Here is an 18666-nt window from a genome sequence, read left to right as displayed (position 1 = left end):
AAGCAGCGAGCAGTGTGTGCTGCTGGACTGGCTTGATGCGCGCGGTCTCCCGCGCTGCGTCGGCGGCTTGCGCCGCCGGCTTGGCGACTGCGTCGGCGTGTTTGGCGGCTGCGCCGCCGTCGCGCCCTGAGCTGACCGCGCAGGCTGCTGCCCAGAGCAGGGCGTGCAGGCGCACGGCGGCCGCTATCTTGGCGATACTACGAACTTTCACCTTCTTCGGTGGCGGAGAGTGGACGTTCCCGTCGTTCGGCTGGTCGTTGCCGCGCGACTCTGTGCCCTTGGTCCGGATGGGCGGCCCGCGCTTGGGCGCCATGAGCTGTGTCGTTCCTCCGCTGCTGCGGAAAAAAAAAGCAAGACTAGTTGCAAAAAGTCTGTGGTGCAAAACCCGCCCAAAACTACCAAAATCGCTGTCACGGCCAGCTCGGCACTATCTACTCAAAAAAAGTGACGTAGAGCACCCACTTTTTAAGCGTTCGCCGCATACACAAGGTCCGCCTGCGTGCGGCGCCAGCTTCTCAGGGCCGTAGCGCGAAAAACGACCGAGGAGATGCATCCTAGCTGTCGCCGCCGAAGGCGACTCGACGCCGCTGAGATCGGAGATCAAGCTCTGACAGGTCACACGTCGCTCCTTTGACGCCGACGTGACTCACCCGTGCAGAGCGCATCAGGACACGGTCTCGACGCGCTCGGTACGACGCCTGCGACCCGTCTCGGGTCAGGTGGCACGACGCTCATCGCGCCTACCAGCGCTGCCGTACAGGTTGCCACGACGAGGTCGAGCACGCTTCTATACGCTCGCCGAGCCTTCCTTTCCATCCCATTAGACAGCCCGGGAACGGTGGCGGTCAGAGGCAAAGCCTGCGAGGGGTGGTGGAACCACATGTCGCGGCCACCGCCGGCTCGACGCGACGATAGCCTCCGAAGGCTGACTTTGAGGCACCATCATCGGACGATGTCGACGAGTTGGGTCGCTCTCGCGGTATCCAGGTAGCCCCCCATACTAGTAGCACCAGCCATGGCCTCAGGGAGCGCGGGCGAGGGCGCTGGGAGCAACACGGACAAAAAAACATCAAAAGTGGTCATTATGACACCACCCGTATTTGCAACTAGTCGTGTGTGTGTGTGTGTGTGTGTGTGTGTGTGTGTGTGTGTGTGTGTGTGTGTGTGTGTGTGTGTGTGTGTGTGTGTGTGTGTGTGTGTGTGTGTGTGTGTGTGTGTGTGTGTGTGTGTGTGTGTGTGTGTGTGTGTGTGTGTGTGTGTGTGTGTGTCACGTCACTGCATCCTCTGCCGGTTCCTCCCGTCGCCTCTTCTTTGTTCGAATGTTTTTCATTCCATCCTTCACCGTTCACGAAGCCCTCCCATGTAGCTAGCGTTCTTTGCGAAGGTCTCGAGATGGCCAGCAGGCGCTGTCTGCTCGCGGCCTGTGCGGGCCGCTCGTCCTCCTCGCCCTTCTTTCGTCCTCCCGTCCCTCCCCTCCACCATGGCCTCCTCGTGGAGAACGGCCCGACAAAAAGAAACCCGAGAGCCACAAGGTCAAGCAACCCACACCCAGCCACCAGCACCACGGACTGTCAACCTCACAAGCTCAACGTGTCGGCGCCCTGCCCTATGGCTCTACTGCGCACTCCACCGAGCCCACGCAGCGCTACATGTACAAATGCGTCTCGGCAGGAGTGGCCAGCGCAGGGATCGCCGCTGCTCGGGCTGCTCGCGACTCGGGCTGCCAGGCACCCAAGGCGCAAGGGCAGTGGAGCAGCCGTGCCATGTCGAGTCTCGAGCTCCGGCTACTCCTCGTCGCGCTTGCGCTTGCGGCCCGGCTCGACGCCCGCGCAATGCATGTGGAACTTGACGAGGGCCTCGGGCGCGAGGGCCGCAAAGTCGGCGCGCTTGACAACTGCGCGAGAAGGGCGGGGGAGGTGTGATGCAACTCATGTGTGCGGGCGGGCTGTGATCCATCCTGCGCTGGCCCTCTCCCTCACCTTGCGCCATGTTTGCCTTCATGAAGGCGAGGCAGTTGCGCTCGAGCTCGGTGGCGCCGTAGACGTGCGCGAGGCTGAGGAGCGAGCACGCCATCTCGCAGGACAGCTTGTCGCACAGCTGCCCCTCCGCCCAGCGCAGCAGCCGCAGCACGCCGTACTTGTGCGCCGCGGCGAGCACCGCCTGCAGCTGCGCGATGCTCTGCTCCGCCGCGCCAGAGGCGCCGCTTGAGGAGGCGCCGCCCGAAGAGGAGGAACCCTCCGACGAGCCCTCCTCGCGCAGCACCTTTTGCACCTCGTCAAAGTCGTCCGTGTACAGAAAGTGCAGCAGCGCCTTGAGCGCGGGCGGCGGCACGTCCGTCACCTGCGCAAAGCTGGGGGGCGTAAAGATAGGACACCGCCGACACTCGGCCGCGAGTCCCCGGCTCTGTGGCACCGTGAGTGTGCGCGTGGTGCTCTCGCGCATCTCGTGCGCAAAGGCGGCCGCGAAGACGTCGCTGCGCTGGCTGAGGATGTTTGTGTGCGCGCTGAAGGTGACCGGCGCTGCCTCGCCGTAGGCGGCCTCGATGGTGACGTCGGAGTGGCGCCCCTCGGTGAGGAGAGAGAGGAGTTCGGCCTTGAGCGTGGGGGGCGGCACCTCGACCGACGGCGGCTTGCGCTCGTAGACGACGTCCATTTTCCCCACGAAGACCTGCCCCTGGCTGGGGTGATCCTTCATGGCAGCCTCCTCGATGCAAACCTTGAAGCAGATCGAGTCGTCCTTGACCCACTCGCTGCCGAGAAGCTCGTCGAAGGACAGGCCAAAGAGCCCCTTCGACTCCGTCTCCAGATCGGGACCGCCAACGAAGCAGGACGCCTCGTCGCGGGCGGGAACGGCCACTCGCGTCGCCTCTCCCAGCGGATGGAACTCTCCACTCGCATCCCGCACGAAGAAGCGGTAGCAGATTTTGGTGCCGTAGTTGTCAGCGGTGCGAATGAGCGCAAGGGTGCCGCAGAGATCGTCGTCGAACATTTCGAACCGATCATCCGTCTTGTGTTTCAGGCTGCCGCCGCGCGGGCTGAAGGCGAGCAAGTATGTCGAGCAGTCGTCCGAGGGGTCGACCTCAAAGATGTCGCTGCTGGTGCACTCGCGCCCCTCCTGCGTGAGCTGCTGCTCGAGCCAGGACAGGCCCTGCACCTCCCAGACATACTCGCGCTTCACCACGGCGCTCGCATACGACACGGTGGTCTTGGCCAGGGTGCAGGAGGTCCGCGTCGGCTTCTTCTCGGTTTGTGCGCCATCCACGTCCCCCGCTTCGTCGTTATCGATGCGAGTGCGGATATCCCGCTTGGCGCCATTGCCAGAGCGAACCCAAATGTTGATCTGGCTCTCTCGCTCCAGCTCACGCCGCAGCTGCTGACGCTCCTTCGCCTCTTCGATTTCGCGAGTAAGGGCGGACCGCTCTTCCTTTAGGGTAACCCGCAGGGCGCGCTGCTCCTCGATGCGCGCGCGTAGCTCCGCCGCGGTGAGGTGTTCGCCGGCCATCGTCAGCGTGGAGTGAGAACCGCCAAGCGAAGGGGAGCGGGAGGGGGAGCCCGTGCCCCCGAGTTCATTTCATATAAGGGGGAGCCAAAAAGCGCGTTTCGCGTTTTCTTTTTGAGAGCGCCTTCGTTGTACAAACCGTGGGGGCAGCGTTTTCTTTTTTAGCCAGAGGGAAGGAACTACAGTAGTACCAGCCGTGCCCGCCACAAGCGTGTCAGCCGCGAGCGGCTTCTTGCTTGCCACTGTCGGATCATCCGGCGGAGTGTGCGGTTTGGGAAGAGCGAGCGAACTCGAGCGCTTCGCCCCAAGAAGGCTCCGCATCGGAATTCTTTTTCCACGAGACGGCCGCCTTCTTCGCGGCAAGGCCGCCAATGGCGGCAGCGCTGCCTTCTGAGGCCACCACGGCGGCCGCCATGGTCGAGCGCGCCCGCGCGGAGCGGCGTTGGAGCGACGCCTCCGAGGAGCTGTCGCGCTGGCTGAGCCTCTGCCGCGCCGAGCGCGACGCCGCGGGATTTCGCAGCAGAGCATCCGGGCCGGCGTCGGCGCACGGCGTGCGGCTGTCGCCGCGGACCTCCTTCGACCTCGAGGCGGCCGCGCCGCGCGTGATGGAGCGACTCGCGCGGGAGCGGCTCGCCCGCGGCAAGGGAGGCAAGGCCGGCTCCGCCGAGCGGCTGCTGCACCTCTGCCCCGTCGCCAAGAAGAATGGGCGCGGCAAGGTGCAGCAGCGGCTGCTCGCCCTCACGACGGGCGCGCTCTACAACCTCTCTGCCGACGGGTCCAAGGTCAAGAGGCGGATCGACCTCTCCGCGCTCGGCTCCGTCTCCCTGCACGAGTCGTCGGGCGAGTTCGTTCTTCACGTCCCGAGTGAGCGGCGCTTTGAGAGGAGAGAGAGAGGATTGAGGCCGTCTCCGCCGCTCCACTCCCCATCCCTGCACGCCGACCGCCCCTCGCCGCCCTTCGCACCCCCACCAGGCGAGTACGACTACCACCTCGCCGCCACACGGCAAGGGGCCCACACCGCACCGACCGCAGCCGGCCAGCCGCTTCCTCCGCCGAGCGGCGCGGCCTCCGCCGGCCTCCCTCACCACGCCGGCCTGCAGGCAAGGCGACAGAGAGGGCCACTCCACCACTCGCGAGAGATTCCCTCGCTAGAGACCTCTCCCTCCCCTCTGCCGGTACTAGCACCACTTCACCACACTCTTGCAATGCTCCTAGACCACACCCTCCCAGGACATACCCTCTGGACACCACACGCCCTCACCCGCCCCCCACGGATTCTAGGCCGCCGGCGCCCCCCCTCCTCTGCACGGGGCGGCGGGCTGGGCGGCAGAGGCCGTCGGGCGGCTGGTCGAGGCGGTCGCCGCTGCCGCCGGAGGCGCGCCCTCACACTGGTCTTTCATGCATGTCTCGGGCACAATCTCGGGTCCTCTCCGGCTCTGCCCGCTCGCTCGTTCTTCGGCCGCCCCTCGCCGCCTCGCCTCTCTGCCGCCTCTTCTCCGCGTTGCCCCCCCCCCTCTCCTGTAGCCCTCTCTGACTGACTCTCTCGCTCTCCCTCCCCCACTCTGCTGTGCCACTCCGGTGAGCCACTCTGCCTCCACTGCACCCGCGCTCCAGGCCGCAGCCTGCCCGTGCGGACCGTGCGGGGAGGGGCCGACTTGGGCGGGGTGGTGCAGCGCAAGGAGCGCGGCGCGGGCGCGCGCAGGCTCGGCGACGGCGACGGCGGAGGCGAGGAGGACGACGACGACGACGAGGGCGGAGGCGAGGAGGGAGAGGAGGAGGAGCTGGGCTTGACGCGGTCGATTCACTTCTGAAAACTGTTTTACATGTACACTCGGACCGCGTCCGAAATTCCCTTTCCTTTTAGTCCCCAGTGCCCAGACCCCAGTGTCGTGCGACGTGTTTGTAAAATTCTCTTTCCTTCGTCCAGCACACGCCCCCTTCCCCGCGATGGCTGGCGAGTAGAGGCACGCGCACACACACTCTCGAGGTCTCTTGGAGCAGAGCCCCGGCGAGCCCTCGAGAGAGCCCAATGGGGTCCCTCGAGAGGGGTACCCTGGGTGGGCGGGGCTTGACTCTCGACCGGTGGCTGGCCGCCAAAGTGGCTGGACGGCGCCGCGGCGCACACTTGGCCGCGGAGCACACTGAGGGAGCTGTCCTCGGCGCAGCCGATCGGCTCCCGCGGCCTGGGTGGTGGCAGTGGCACTCTCCGACTGGCGAGGCACTCCCACGCCTCACGGGGTCCCCCCTTGCCCGGGGGGGCGAGGGCTGGGGCGAGCCCCGGCGAGACTGCGTCAGCTGTTTTCACAGCAGGCTGGAAGTACCTCGCCAGCTCTCCCAGCGCATTTTTTCTACACGATCGATTTGCAACCGCCGATGGCCTCCCACCGCATCGGCGCCCGCCTCTCGGGCCTCAAACCGGAGCAGCTGCTCCTAATCATCAAGGAGCAGGGTCCCTCACGCTCGCAGCTGTGCGCCATCATCGAGGCGCAGGCGGGCGCGAGCGCCGCCGCGCTGCGTGTGGCGGAGGAGCACGCCGCTCGGCTCGTGGAGCAGCCCGAGTGGGTCCTCTCCGAGGTCCTCCTATCGCCGGACCTCGCCCCGCACATCCTCGCCCAGCTGCCGACCAAGGCGCACGCCGTCAAGGGGGCGTGCCGCGCGTGGCGCCGCGGCTGGAAGGAGACGCTGAAGAAGCGCGAGAGGCTGCGCCTGGTCGTGATCGGCGGCGAAGACGGCGAGGGTGGGACTGTCAACTCGTTGGAGCGGTACGACCCGTCCACAGACGAGTGGGCGGAGGAGGCTGTGGCGCCTTTGCCGACGGCACGCACGAGAGCAGGCATGGCGGTGCTCGATGGCAAGCCCTACGCGGCGGGCGGCAGGGAGGCCGCCGCAACTTCCAACCTGGTGGAGCGGTACGACCTTGCGACGAACGCGTGGGAGGCAGTGGCGCCGATGGTGACACCACGCGAGACCCACGCCGTGGCGGTGCTCGACGGCAAGCTTTACGCTGTGGGCGGGTACGGCCTCAGCTCGGTGGAGCGGTACGACCCGGCGGCGAACGCGTGGGAGGAGGTGGCGCCGATGGCGGAGGAGCGGTATGATCACGCTGTGGCGGTGCTCGACGGCAAGCTGTACGCTGTGGGCGGCTACAACGACGGCGGCACCCTCAGCTCGGTGGAGCGGTACGACCCGGCGCATGCGTGGGAGGCGGTGGCGCCGATGGCGACGGCGCGGAGCCGTCTCGCCGTGGCCGTGCTCGACGGCAAGCTGTACGTTATGGGCGGCAACGGCGAGAACGAGGCCCTCTGCTCGCTTGAGCGATACGATCCCGTGACGAACGCGTGGGAGGCGGCTGCGCCGTTGACGAGCGCACGGTGTTTTCATGCCATCACCGTGGCGTAGGGTTTTGGAGGGTGGGGGGGGAGAGGCAATTAAGGCTGTGTCGCGCTGCAGCTCGCGGCGGTGGATGAGATCAAGACATGAGATCGCGACCGAGTCCGGCTCGCCACGGCGCTGGGGAGGACGCCGCCGTCGCCTAGACTCCCTTGCGTTACTACGTGTTTGTAAAGCCGTAGCCTGGCGTTTGTGCCCCGTCGTGCCCCCCGTCCTGTGCCCCCAGAAGTTCATTTTTACGGCAACGACGCCAACGTCCTCTGTACCTGAAGGCTGAACTTTGAAGCTGTGCCGGTGCGCCCAATCCCAAAACGCACAAAAGCGTGCGCGGCTGCATTTCCTTTTGGGACGCCGAAACCAATTTCATATGAATTTACGGCGCATCAGGGGGAGGGCTTGTCCCACTGCCGCTCCTGCTGCCCGCGCCGCCCCGACCGCCCCGCACCCGCCTCGCCCTCAGTAGCCCAGCTCCTTGACCAGCGCCGCATACGAGTCCTCCTCCTCGGGCTCCGGCGCCGCCCGCGCCGCCCTCTCCCCCGGCTGCCGCTCGCCGGCCCGTGGCGGGTCGAGGCCGAAGAGCAGCAGAAGCCGCGCCTGCGCCGGCCTCACCGCCGCCTCGAGGTCGGCGAGCCACGCCGTCTCCGTCAGCAGACGCTCAACCTCGACCAGCCTCGCCTCGCCCCCGCCGTTCCCGGCGCCGTCGCCCCCGACCCCACCGCCCCCGCCCCCGCCGCCGCCGCCGCCGCCGCCGACGCCGCCGCCCTCGCCGCCCCGTCCCTCGGCAGCCTCGCCGCCCTCGAGCGGGTCGCCGTAGGTCAGGAAGTGCACGTAGAGCGCGTCCGCCGCCGCCTTGCGAACCTTTGGGTAGCGGTGGCCGAGCAGCAGCAAGACCGCACGCAGCAGCGCTCGGAGGAAGGGCCCGGCGGCGCTTGGCAGCAGCAGCACCTGCCCGCCGAGCGAGGTCACGGGGAGATGTGGGGAGATGTGGGGAGATGTGGGGAGATGTGGGGAGACATGCGGCACCTGCCGGCCGAGCGAGACGCGCCGGCGGGTGGAGGGGGAAGGGGTAGATGCGGCGGAAGCGAGGGAGGGGGTGGTGGCGGAGGCGCGGAGGGGGGGGGGGCAGCCACGGGCCTGAATGCCGAGCAAAGCGCGCAGCGCCGCCATCTCGCGTGCACACGCCCTGGCGGCGTCGCTCACTGCGCGGTGCAGCGCCTCCGCAAAAGCGCCCCCGCCCTCGCCCCCGCCCCCGCCCTCGCCCTCGCCCCCGCCCTCGCCCTCGGCCTCGCCCTCGGCCGGGAGGGGCTCGCCGAGGAGCGCCTCGAAGACGCGCGCCTCGAGCAAGTGCTCCGTCTGTTCACAGCGAGCCGGCGCGTGAAGAGACGCCGTCCACACACCGCCCTCGCCTCCTTCGACCGGGCCGCTGGCGCCGTGCGGAGGAGCGGCAGCGCCAGCCTCGCCTCCCTCCGGTGCTGCCGCAGCAGCAGCAGCAGGTCGGAGGCGACACACTGGAGGTGGCGGCGAGGCGCCTGCAGGAGAGGGGCGGTCTAGGACAAGTCTAAGGAACGGACCGGGACGGCTCCAGGAACGGTCCAGGAAGGGTCTAGGAACGGACCGGGACGGGTCCAGGAACGGTCCAGGAAGGGTCTAGGAACGGACCACGCTCGAAGCACCACCGCCAGGTGCTTGTCGAGCTCGGCTAGATCTCGCTCGTTCTCGGCTAGATCTCGCACGATCTCGGCTAGATCTCGCACGATCTCGGCTAGATCGCGCCCCCGTCAGGTGTTTGTCGAGCGCCGCACGGGCGCCGCGCAGAGTCGACTCGGTCAGGCCTGCAGCCGAGAGAGGCAGCCGATCTGCACCCAAGCAACCCGCATCTCGCATCTCGAGGCTGCATCTTTGGGGTTCTTGAGGGTGTGTCGAGGCTATCTCGAGGCTGCAGCTCGGCTGCATCTCGAGGCTATCTCGAGACTGCAGCTCGAAAGTGCAGCTCGAAAGTGCATCTCGAAAGTGCATCTCGGCTGCATCTCGAGTGGCCTCCGGCGGAGACGCTGAGCCCCCGCAGCGCGGGGAGGCGGTACTCGCTCAGCGCGAGGAGCGGCGCCTGATCAGAGCGTGGCTGATGGCACAGCGGGGTGTGAGCAGGAGGGGCTGGCTCAGCGCGAGCAGCGGCGCCGTCACGCCGAAGCAGACGGCGGGCACCAGGAAGTCCGCGGACCTGTTCACAGCAGTAGGTGTGAAGAGACGCTGTTCACACCCAGCAGACAGCGGGCACGAGGAAGTCCGCGGACGTGGCTGGCGCGGTGCAGGTGGAGTCGGACGGGTCGTGCACCTGTGTCATGATTAACGTGCACCGGTCACAGTACTGTTGGGTTCGTCGTGTGGCGCGGGTGTCGTCGGGGGCGGCACCCAGAGTGTGCATCACCGCATGGAGATGGAGATGGACATCGGGGCTGAGGCGTGAGTGCCGTCTCGGGGCGTGCACTCGGAGCACCGCGCGGCCACACGTGCGACACATGCCGTGCGCATAGCTGACACCGGCAGGAGAATGCGAGGGCTGTGGAGTGCGCGCGCCGGCGCTCGGAGCGGGGTGTGCGTGTCTACTGGCTTGCACAAACAGGGCGGAGAGGGGCGCATCTACAGCAGGAGCACGAAGATTCGGCGCAGCTCGGGGGCGCGCGCGACCGCGGGAAGCCGCTTCTCGCTCAGCAGCGCGGAGAGCGACACGGCGGCTAGCTCGCGCACGCGGTCGATCTTCTCGACGGCCTGTTTACAGCGTGAAGCGTGAAGAGACGCCGTTCACAGCTCGCGCACCCGGTCGATCTCCTCGACGGCCTGCTGGGAGAGGGCCGCGGCGAGCCGCTGGCAGAGCGAGGGCAGCGCGGCCTGCAGCGCCTCGGCCTCGGCCTCCGCCTCCCCCTGAGAAAGAGGGGCGTGCCGCCGTCAAAAGCAAAAGCGGGTGCCGCGCGGCAGCCCCACTCGGCTGCAGCCTCCGCCTCCGGGGGTGGCGAGAGTTGCGCCGCGTGCGAGTCGCCGGTGCTGCCCGGCGCGCCGTGCTCGGGAGGGGTGGCGAGGCGGAGGAGGGGGAGCGCGGCATGCATCGCCGCCTCGCGCACCCAACTGCCGACGTCCCCTCGGTTGTCCGTCTGGTAGTCCCCAAAGGCGTCCAGACAAGCCTACTCACACCCGGGAGTGTGAAGAGACGCCCCCTTTCACAAGTGGCAGTCGTCCGTCCATCCAGCCAAGCCTCGAAGATCTCGAGGAAGAGCGGCGTGGTCAGCCCGCCTACGATCTCTCTCGTACCGCGCCAGTCCACAGCGCGCGCATGTGCAGGCGAGGAGACGTCGGCGTGGCCAAGCCGCCCTCGGAGCCGGTCGCGACGAGCCCCGCCGTCTGAGAGAGCTCGACCTGTTCACAGCGGGAGGCGTGAAGAGACGCTGTTCACACGAGCTACGCCGCCGGGGAGAGATCCCCCCACCAGAGCAGAGATCGCGTTGCGGCGCGTCTCGGGGTCGCGCAGCTCCGCCACCGCCTCCGGGCGCGACGCCTGCATCGGCGAATCACGAGTGGTGCTCGGTGGATAGTGAAAAGTGAGTTGCATGACCGCCTCCGGCCGAGAGGGCCTGGACGAGCGCCGCGACGGCGGCAGGGAGGGAGGCGCGCAGCTGGGGGGAGGGCAAGGCGCCAAGGGCAAGCGCATGCCCGCGCCGCAGCCCCGCGTTCGGGTCCTAAGAGGACACTCGTGGCCGCGTCACCACGCATGCCGACCAACTCCCCGCGCCGCAACCCCGCGCTCGGGTCCTTGCCCAGAGGGATGGCGTACCGCGCCACCAAGTCCAACGGCGCCTGCCCCGCCTCCCCGCCGCCAGCAGCGCCTCCGCCGCCGGCGTCCTCCCCGCCGCCGCCAGCGCCCTGCCCGCTGCCAGCCGCCCTGCTGCCGCCGCCCGTGCTGCCGCCCGCGCTGCCGCCGCCCGTGCTGCCGCCGCTCTCCGAGAAGTAGGCGCGGGAGAGCTGCCGCAGCGCCGCCACCGCGGCGAGCGAGATCTGCTCCGTCGGGTGCCTACGGCGAGGCGCCGGGAGATCTGGGGAGATCTGGGGAGATCTGGGGAGCTCTGGCGAGATCTGCTCGGTCGGGTGCTTGATGCTGTCGTCGAGGGAGGCGAGGCTGCGGAGCGCCGCCTTCGGACCGCACGGCATCCGCACCGCCGCGCACACCTCGAGCATGCGACAGACGCCGATTGCTGATTCGATTGGCCTGGCTAGTGCCATTCACGATGGGCCACGCACCTCGAGCATGCGGCACACAGCACCGCGCATCGCCTCGCCGCCCCGGCCGCGGTACAAACGCGCCTTCTCGACGGCGGGCACCACGCCCGAGATCGCCTTGCGCAGCTCGGGCGGCAGCGCGGCGCCGCTGCCCGCGTGGCGAGCGCGGCAGAGGGCGAGAAGCACCTGCCAGTGTACGTGTACGTGCGATGAGCGTGCGATGAGCGTGCGATGAGCGTGCGATGGGCGTGTGATGGGCGTGTGATGGGCGTGCGATGGGCGTGTGATGGGCGTGTGATGGGCGTGTGATGGGCGTGTGATGGGGGGCGTGTCGCGGAGGTTGTGTGCCGGCGTGATGATGACTATTGACGACGGACTATTCGCTTCTGGTGGGCGCCTCCGCCGCCATGTGGACAGCGCCGGTCCTCTCCTTGAGGTCGAGCGAGAGGGCGCGCTTGCACAGCGCCGGCAGCATCACCTGCACGAGTATGACTGCCACTCCTCCCATTGATCGCACCGGCCCTCCTGCACAGCGCCGGCGGCAGCACCTCCACAGTCCACTCGGGCGCTAGCGGCGCCGCCCTCGCCGCCGCCTGCACCGCGAGCAGCCGGACGACCTCATATCTCCCCACATCTCCCCACATCTCCCCACATCTCCCCATATCTCCCCATATCTCCCGCGAGCAGCCGGACAACCTCATCTCCCCAGATCTCCCCAGATCTCCCTGTATCTCCCCATCTCTCGAGCAGCCGGACGCCCTCATCGACAATGCACATCCCACACGGACCAGAGCTTGACCGAAACACTACTCGCCGCCTGCGCAGCCAGCAGCCGGACGGACTCGTCCCAGTGCCGGCTCTTGACCTAAGGCAGACAAGGAGCGCGTCACGTGTGGACACGAGCTCATTGGCAGCCGCAAGTGACGGCGCTGCTGCCTCGAGCAGGTGGCGGAGCAGCATGGGGCGGTACTCCTCGAGCGAGGCGAGGAAGGGGGCGACGCGCAGGTACGCCTACAAAAAGAAAATACCCGTCGAACAGGACGCCGTATTCCTTTGTTTAGGCGACGCGCAGGTAGCGCAAGTATGCGTTCGGACGCGAGCCGAGCGCGAAGTAGTCAGCCCTGGTCACGATCTCGATGCCGTGGGGGAACGAGCCCTGCCGCCCCACATTCTCCTAGTCATCGGCGAGCGAATCCACTCAGCAATGGCTAGTGCAGGAACGAGCCCTGCCGCCCCACAGTCTCCTGGAAAGCGGCCGAAGCGGCGCGCCGCACGTTCACCTCGCGGTCGAACGTGACGACGACGAGAAGCGACTGCGCCTAAACAAGAAATACGGGCTTCTGGCCCCACTGTATTTCTTTTTTAGAACGTGACGACGACGGGCAGCGACTGCGCCAGCTGAGCGACGTGCGGCGCCATCACGGCGGCGTCGAAGGCGCGCGCGAAGGCCCAGCAGACGTAGCAGGCCGCGTCGCGCACGTGCGTCCCGACCGACGTTGTGCCGCGAGGGACGTCGTAGTGCAGCGCCGACACGACGCGAGGCAGCACCTGGGGGTGCGGTCCTCGGGCGGGGCCTTCATCTACCGAGACTCACCCACCGCGCCGACACGACGCGAAAGCGGCGTGTTCGGGTGAGGGTGTTCGGGTTAGGGTGTTCGGGTGAGGGTGTTAGGCTTAGGGTGTTAGGTCAGGGTGTTCGGGTGAGCGGCACCTCCGGCAGCCGCGCAGGCAGCAGCAGCCCGCGCCGCGCCAGCTCCGCCAGAGCAAGGCAGCCGCCGTGCCACGCGCTCGCCTGCTCGTCCGGCGCGAGCAGGTCGACGGCGCCTCGAAGAAGAAACACAACGCCGTGAGAGAGACATGTACGCCGCCTCGCTCCTCCGGCGCGAGCAGGTCGACGGCGCCTAAAAAAAGAAACACAACTGGGCAAGAAAACGCCGCCTCGCTCCTCCGGCGCGAGCAGGTCGACGGCGCCTCCGACGACGTCGTCCGCGAGCTCGAGCGGCAAGCGGTTTGTGATGCGGCCGATGCCTTTGGCGGAGGACCTGAAGAGGGAGGACAACGGCCGGGACCTTCCTCAGCGATGGACTCGCGGCCGACGCTTTGGCGGAGGAGCTGCGCACGACGGTCTAGGAAGAGTCAGGGAAGAGTCTAGGAAGAGTCTAGGAAGAGTCTAGGAGGAGTCTGAAAGAGTCTAGGAAGAGTCTAGGAAGAGTCTGGGAAGAGTCTAGGAGGAGTCTAGGAAAGGACCAGCGCACGACGGTGTCGGAGTCGCGAAGCCCCGACAGGAGCTGCTCGAGGATCGACTCGACCGCCTCGGGTACCAGGCCCTCCTCCTCCTCCTCCCCCCCCTCCGCACCAGCCGCTGCCTCGCCCGCCGCCGCCGCCGCCGCACCCTTCCCTCCCGGCGGAGCAGCGCCGGCGTCTGCTCCCGCGAGCGCGCCGAGCTCGCCGCCGAGGTTGAGGAGGAGGGAGCGGGCGCCTGCTTGTCACTCATCCAGGCCCGTCGAGACTGCATTCACGACACGCGCGCAAGACGGGGGAGGGGAAGGGGGGGGGGGGGAGGGGAGGGGGCGGGTGGTGCGGGCGCCGCGGGTGTAGCGCCACGCGGCGACGCGTGGAGGGAGGAAGACGAGGGCGACGCGCTGCAGCAGCTTGATGCCTGATTGGCGAGTGGTCCGACGGGTAGTGAGTGAACTAACAGACGAGAGGGCGGCGCGCTGCAGCGGCTCGCTGCCCAGCTTGCGCCGCACGACGGACGAGTCGCCAAGCAGCGCCGCGGGCGCGGCGATCAGCGGCCCGAGGTGCACCTGCAGCTCCTCGGGAGGAAGTGTCTAGGAGGTGCCTAGGAGGTGTCTAGGAGGTGTCTAGGCAGTGTCTGGCCCGAGGTGCACCAGCTGCGGGAGGAGCTCCTCGCGGTGGCCGAGCTTGAAGATAGCGGCCAGAGTCGTGTAGATCCCGACCGTTAGGAAAGAGGCGGTGCCTAAAAAAGAAACACACGGGCTTGCGGCCAGAGTCGTGTAGATCCCGACCGTTAGGAAAGAGGCGGTGCCGACGGCGGCGGCGCCGTCGCCGCGGCTGCCCTGCGGCGAGGCGGCGGCCGGGCGAGCGCAGGGTAAGGGTTAGGGTAAGGGTCGGGGCTAGGGCTCAGGGTAGGGCTAGGGTGAGGGTGAGGGTCAGGGTTAGGGTTAGGGTCAGGGTTAGGGTGAGGTCCAGGGTGAGGGTGAGGGTGAGGGTTCCTGCAGCGATGCGGCGCCCCAGACGATGAACTCGCGGAGGGCCGGCTGCAGCCCTGGCCGCGTGAGCAGCCGCGCGCAGAGCGCCGCTGCGGCGTCTCTCTCCGGGCCGGGCGAGGAGAGGTGCGAGCGTGCGAGCAGCTCGATCCTACGTGTGAATGGACGAGGGGTGGGGCCGTCTAGTCAGGAGAGGCGCGAGGGAGCGAGAAGCTCGATCCGACGCACGAGCGGCACGGGGGCGTCGGCGTCGGCGTCGGCGTCGGCGTCGGCGGAGGAGGAGGAGGAGGCGGAGGCGGCGGAGGCGGCGGACGAGTCGATGATTGAGAGGTCAAACGGCAGCATCACAACCATTGACAGCCAGACCATGAGGGAGTAGGAGATCTGCCAGGTGTCTCCGTCCTCCGGCGCCAGCGTGCCGAGCAGCCCGACCAGCGGCTCGAGGTCGCGCGCCTCGTGCGGCACGAACTTGACCACCGTCTTGTAGCCGCGAACCTTGCAAAGCGTGTACATGACGCGGCACGGCGGCCGCAGCGAGGCGGAGACGGCGGCGCCGCCGGCATGAGCGAGCGTGCGCACCACCGAGAGCAGCGGCACCACCAGCAGCTCCAGTGCCGGGTCGAGCACGCCCGGCTGCTCCTGGTAGCGGTCGAGGATCGTGCAAACACGCTCCGCGGCAGCGGCCGCCTCGTCGCCGCCGCCGCCGAGGGAGCCGATGAGCTGGGCCGCCTCCTCCGCCTCGGTGAAGAGCAGGCGCGCCTCGACCACCTCGTCGACTGCGTCGGGCTCGGGCGGAGCGTTGAGGCTCTCGTTGTTCGCGGGAGAGACCATTCTTGGGCCTTGTGTGAAACAAACGGCCATGCGCGTACCTTACTGTACCTCTACCTAAGTGTGCCGGCCAGCGCCCACACCGGCACCGGGGGTAGGGTCAGAGGGACTGCACCCAAGGTGTTGAGGTGAGCACCTAATGTAGTGTGGATACTGCGCTCCTGGATCCTTGGAAATCGCCCAGTCAGCAGTCGCGAAGGCAGAGCCACATCCTCTCACCATATCTCCCCATATCTCCCCATGTGACATGGAACTCTGCCGCTCGCGGGGCGAGAGACATGTTACCACATCTCCCCATGTATCCCCATCTCTATAATGCAGCTCGGCTGCTCGAGGCGCGACCTACATCTCCCCATATCTCACGACATCTCCCGATATCTTGCGAGCGATGGCGACCCGAGAGCTCGTGGATCTTGCCGGCGATGGCGACCCGCGACTGATCACCCCAGAACGCGGCGGCCGCCTCAAGCACGGGGCGGCGGGCTGCCGCCAGCTCCTCCGCCCAGTCGGACATCGAGAAACCGATACGAGACGATACGAGACGAGACGCGACCCTATACGAGACGAGACGATTTTTTTGCGCTCGATTTTTCTGAAGGTGCCGCAACCGGCTATATGCTTGGCGACGAAACCGAAGCCCAAAAACCTGGGGCCAGTTTTGCTGCGGTAGACAGCACAGACAGTCACCGAGTCACTCTCACTGCCGAGCGGAGACTGCCCCGACTCTGCAGTCTCATCTCTCAAGAGCGGCTACACGGAGGCGGACTCGCGTCAAGCGTATCGCCCTGGGGCCAGTGTCTCATCAGTCAGCGCGGCGGTCTTCTCAGAGCCCAAGGCCGTGCTCCTTCATGGCCTTGAGGAGGGCCTTCCGGTAGCCCTGCAGCCCCACTTCCGGATCAATCCTGCGGCTAATGCCCAACTGCGCGTGCGCGACCGCGTACTCCTGCAGCGTAAGCGCGCCCCCCTTGATTTTGAACGTGCCATTTGGGCCTCTGATGCGCGCCGCACCGGGATTCTCGGCGCGAAGACGGTCATGGGCGGCGATGTCGGCGGCAAGGTCGGCCTGAGTCACGTCGTTGTTGCCCCGCACGGCGTCGCGGCACGCCTGACGAGTGTGCAGTGATGTTGGGAGATCATCAGGGGGGAGATGCAATCTGTGCGTGTAGTAGAGTACGATTCGAAAGTGTCCGGAAATCATGATGCACTACCCTGGAAGCTCTGCCTGGCCGTGCTCGCGCTGAATTGCAGCGCTGTCGCTCTTTGGGGGTGCGGCGAGCTTTGCGACGCCGCTCTGCTCGCCTGCGCACATGTACGCAATCTGTAGGGGGGAGATGCTTCGCGACGCCGGGGCGGGGCTGAGGGATGAGCTTTCAAGGGCGCGCATGTGCTTGTGCGCACGCGCGTGCAGCGCGCGCCGTCGCGTCTCGGCGCGGCGCGCATCGGCGGGCAGGTGGGGTTGGGGCGAGCGCCGGGGCGCGCGGGCGGCGTGACGAGGGGCGGGGGCGGTCTTGGTGGGGCTTGGGGCTGGCGGGAGGGGGCGGGGGGTGGCGCCTTTCGAGCTTTGCGCCAGCCGGAAGCTTTGGTAGGGTGATCTCGGGGGGGGGGGGGGGCGGGGAGGGTCTTGGGGGGTTGGGAGCACGCACCGGCGCGGGCCTTGCGCTTGCTCGACTTCTCGATCTCCTTCTCCGGCACTCCCTTGGCGCGGCGAGCGTCGTCCGCCGAGGCGGCTCCTGAGAGGAGAGGGCCCACGTTAGGCGGAGGCGGTGAGGGCGGCGGCGGGAAGGGTGGCGGGCGGAGGAGGGAAGGGGTGGGAGAGGGAGGGGGCGGGGAGGGCGCGCCGCCCCGCACGTCGCCGCGCTCGCAGTGCCGCAGGAGCGCGAAAGACGCCGCGACGAATGCGTCGGCCGCTGCCGCCAGCTGCGGCGAGCAGCCCTCGAGTCGCTGGCGCAGCGGGGCGCGGTCGAGCTCGAAGACGGCATCGAGTTGCTCAGCCCGCCCGTCCACCAGCACCGCGAGCTGGCGCACCGCCTCCTGCGCGTCCTCGCCGGTCTCCTCCGCGAGCTTCTCGAGCGAATCGAGCGTCGTGTCGCGGTGCTGGCGGAAAATCTTGAGCTCGATCGGCGGCTTCGCCGCCGGCACGGCCGCCAACCCGCCGGCGGCGTCGCGCGCCACGCCGTCGGCGACCGGCGAGAGAGCGAACGGCACGCCAATGGCTGCAGCCATCGACGCGCTCCACGCCTCGAGCGCGATCCACGCCTCGCCGTCGCCGCCGCGGCAAATCTTGTATGACCGGACCCCCGGCAGGAACAAGCACTCGGGCTGCTTGTCGCTCGCCTGCGCCAGCCAGCGGTTCGCGCGCTGCGCCGACACCTCGAGCGATTCGGTCAGCAAGTGCCGCGCCGGTGAGATGGCTTCGCCGGGCGAGACGTCGGCCTCGCTGCCGCGGATCACCTCCAGAACGACGGCGACCGCCTCCGCCCGCGAGGCAAAGGGGCGCCTAGATAAAGTTCGCCTGCCGTGAGAGTCGTCAAGCGCGGGGGAGAAGCGCTGCCGTGCAACCGGCGTACATGACCCACTCGCCCCGGTAGTCGAGGACGCAGAACTTGGCAGCGGCGCCTACGAACTTGAAGTGCACCTCTGCGCCGCGCGCGTGTGTCTCTCGCGCCGAGAAAAGCGGTGTGTGTGTGTGTGTGTGTGTGTGTGTGTGTGTGTGTGTGTGTGTGTGTGTGTGTGTGTGTGTGTGTGTGTGTGTGTGTGTGTGTGTGTGTGTGTGGACTGTGCGGTGCGGTGTGGTGTGGTGTGTGCGCGCGCGTGAGTGCGCGTGCTGGGGCTGCCTCCGAACCACTCGTTGAGCGAGCCATCCTCAACGAACAGCTTGCTCATGCGCTCGCTGCGCAGCAGGTGGCCCTGCGCAACGAAGTGCGCGTAGGAGCCCCGCTGCTCCGTGGTCGGGGCGTCGGGCGCCACCGCGCGAGCGAGCGCGAGCTCGGCCCCATAGTAGCACGGGATCAAGCGCACAATCAGCTCCATAAGCTCGTCCGACCACGCGGTCACGCGACGCCGCACGCCGCTCCAGATCAGCGCGCGAAGGAAGTTGGCCTGAGCGGGATGCGAGTGGAGTAAGAGAGCAGAGCGACATGTGCCTGTGCGTGGCGCTGTGTGTGCACTGTGTGTGATGAGTCGGCGCGTGCATGTGGCGGTGCGCGCCTCGGTGCACGCGGAGAATCGCGGGTCCTCCTTGACGTGCTCCAGCAGCTTGAAGAAGCCCGCCTCGGTGAGCTCGGCGCGCACGGTGGTGAAGGAGAGAATGACGGCGAGGGCCGCGCAGCCGAGGGCGGCCTCGCGGTGCGAGCAGGAGAGGACGCCCTTCAGCCAGCCGAGCCCCTCGACGTCGTCGACGAAGAGCTTCTCGAGCAGCCTGCCGATGCTCTCGTACACGGCGCGGAGCGACGCG

General features: G+C 67.8%; 4 protein-coding genes across 4 annotated transcripts; 2 read left to right on the top strand and 2 right to left on the bottom strand.

Moving 5' to 3' along the window:
* Positions 1–1784: 1784 nt before the first annotated feature.
* Positions 1785–3501, bottom strand: EMIHUDRAFT_100839 (hypothetical protein; the record flags this gene model as incomplete). Its single annotated transcript, XM_005777481.1, has 3 exons — positions 1785–1894; positions 1980–2340; positions 2413–3501. The coding sequence occupies 3 exons, from the start codon at positions 3499–3501 to the stop codon at positions 1785–1787; spliced, it is 1560 nt and encodes a 519-aa protein (XP_005777538.1).
* A 368-nt stretch (positions 3502–3869) lies between these two features.
* On the top strand, positions 3870–5309 carry EMIHUDRAFT_100838 (hypothetical protein; the record flags this gene model as incomplete). The annotated part of the gene is made up of 2 exons (XM_005777480.1): positions 3870–4362; positions 5113–5309. The coding sequence occupies 2 exons, from the start codon at positions 3870–3872 to the stop codon at positions 5307–5309; spliced, it is 690 nt and encodes a 229-aa protein (XP_005777537.1).
* A 562-nt stretch (positions 5310–5871) lies between these two features.
* Positions 5872–7172, top strand: EMIHUDRAFT_206215 (cysteine synthase-like protein; the record flags this gene model as incomplete). Its single annotated transcript, XM_005777479.1, has 2 exons — positions 5872–6207; positions 7161–7172. 2 exons carry the CDS (start codon positions 5872–5874, stop codon positions 7170–7172), a joined length of 348 nt encoding a protein of 115 aa, XP_005777536.1.
* A 61-nt stretch (positions 7173–7233) lies between these two features.
* TBCD (tubulin-specific chaperone D) lies at positions 7234–15215 on the bottom strand (the record flags this gene model as incomplete). The annotated part of the gene is made up of 24 exons (XM_005777478.1): positions 7234–7833; positions 8089–8241; positions 8286–8417; positions 9091–9106; positions 9180–9220; positions 9574–9654; positions 9703–9807; positions 10005–10064; positions 10192–10296; positions 10367–10435; positions 10657–11103; positions 11176–11340; positions 11570–11632; positions 11703–11747; positions 11930–12019; positions 12055–12165; positions 12429–12473; positions 12529–12702; positions 12866–12978; positions 13224–13266; positions 13410–13633; positions 13850–13961; positions 14046–14234; positions 14613–15215. 24 exons carry the CDS (start codon positions 15213–15215, stop codon positions 7345–7347), a joined length of 3675 nt encoding a protein of 1224 aa, XP_005777535.1. The 3' UTR covers positions 7234–7344.
* Between the last annotated feature and the right edge of the window lie 3451 nt (positions 15216–18666).

This window comes from Emiliania huxleyi, assembly GCF_000372725.1.
Source record: "Emiliania huxleyi CCMP1516 unplaced genomic scaffold EMIHUscaffold_26, whole genome shotgun sequence".
NCBI lineage: Eukaryota > Haptophyta > Isochrysidales > Noelaerhabdaceae > Emiliania > Emiliania huxleyi.
The sequence above is the reverse complement of the archived record's forward strand: the minus strand, read 5'-3'. Positions and strand labels throughout refer to the sequence as shown.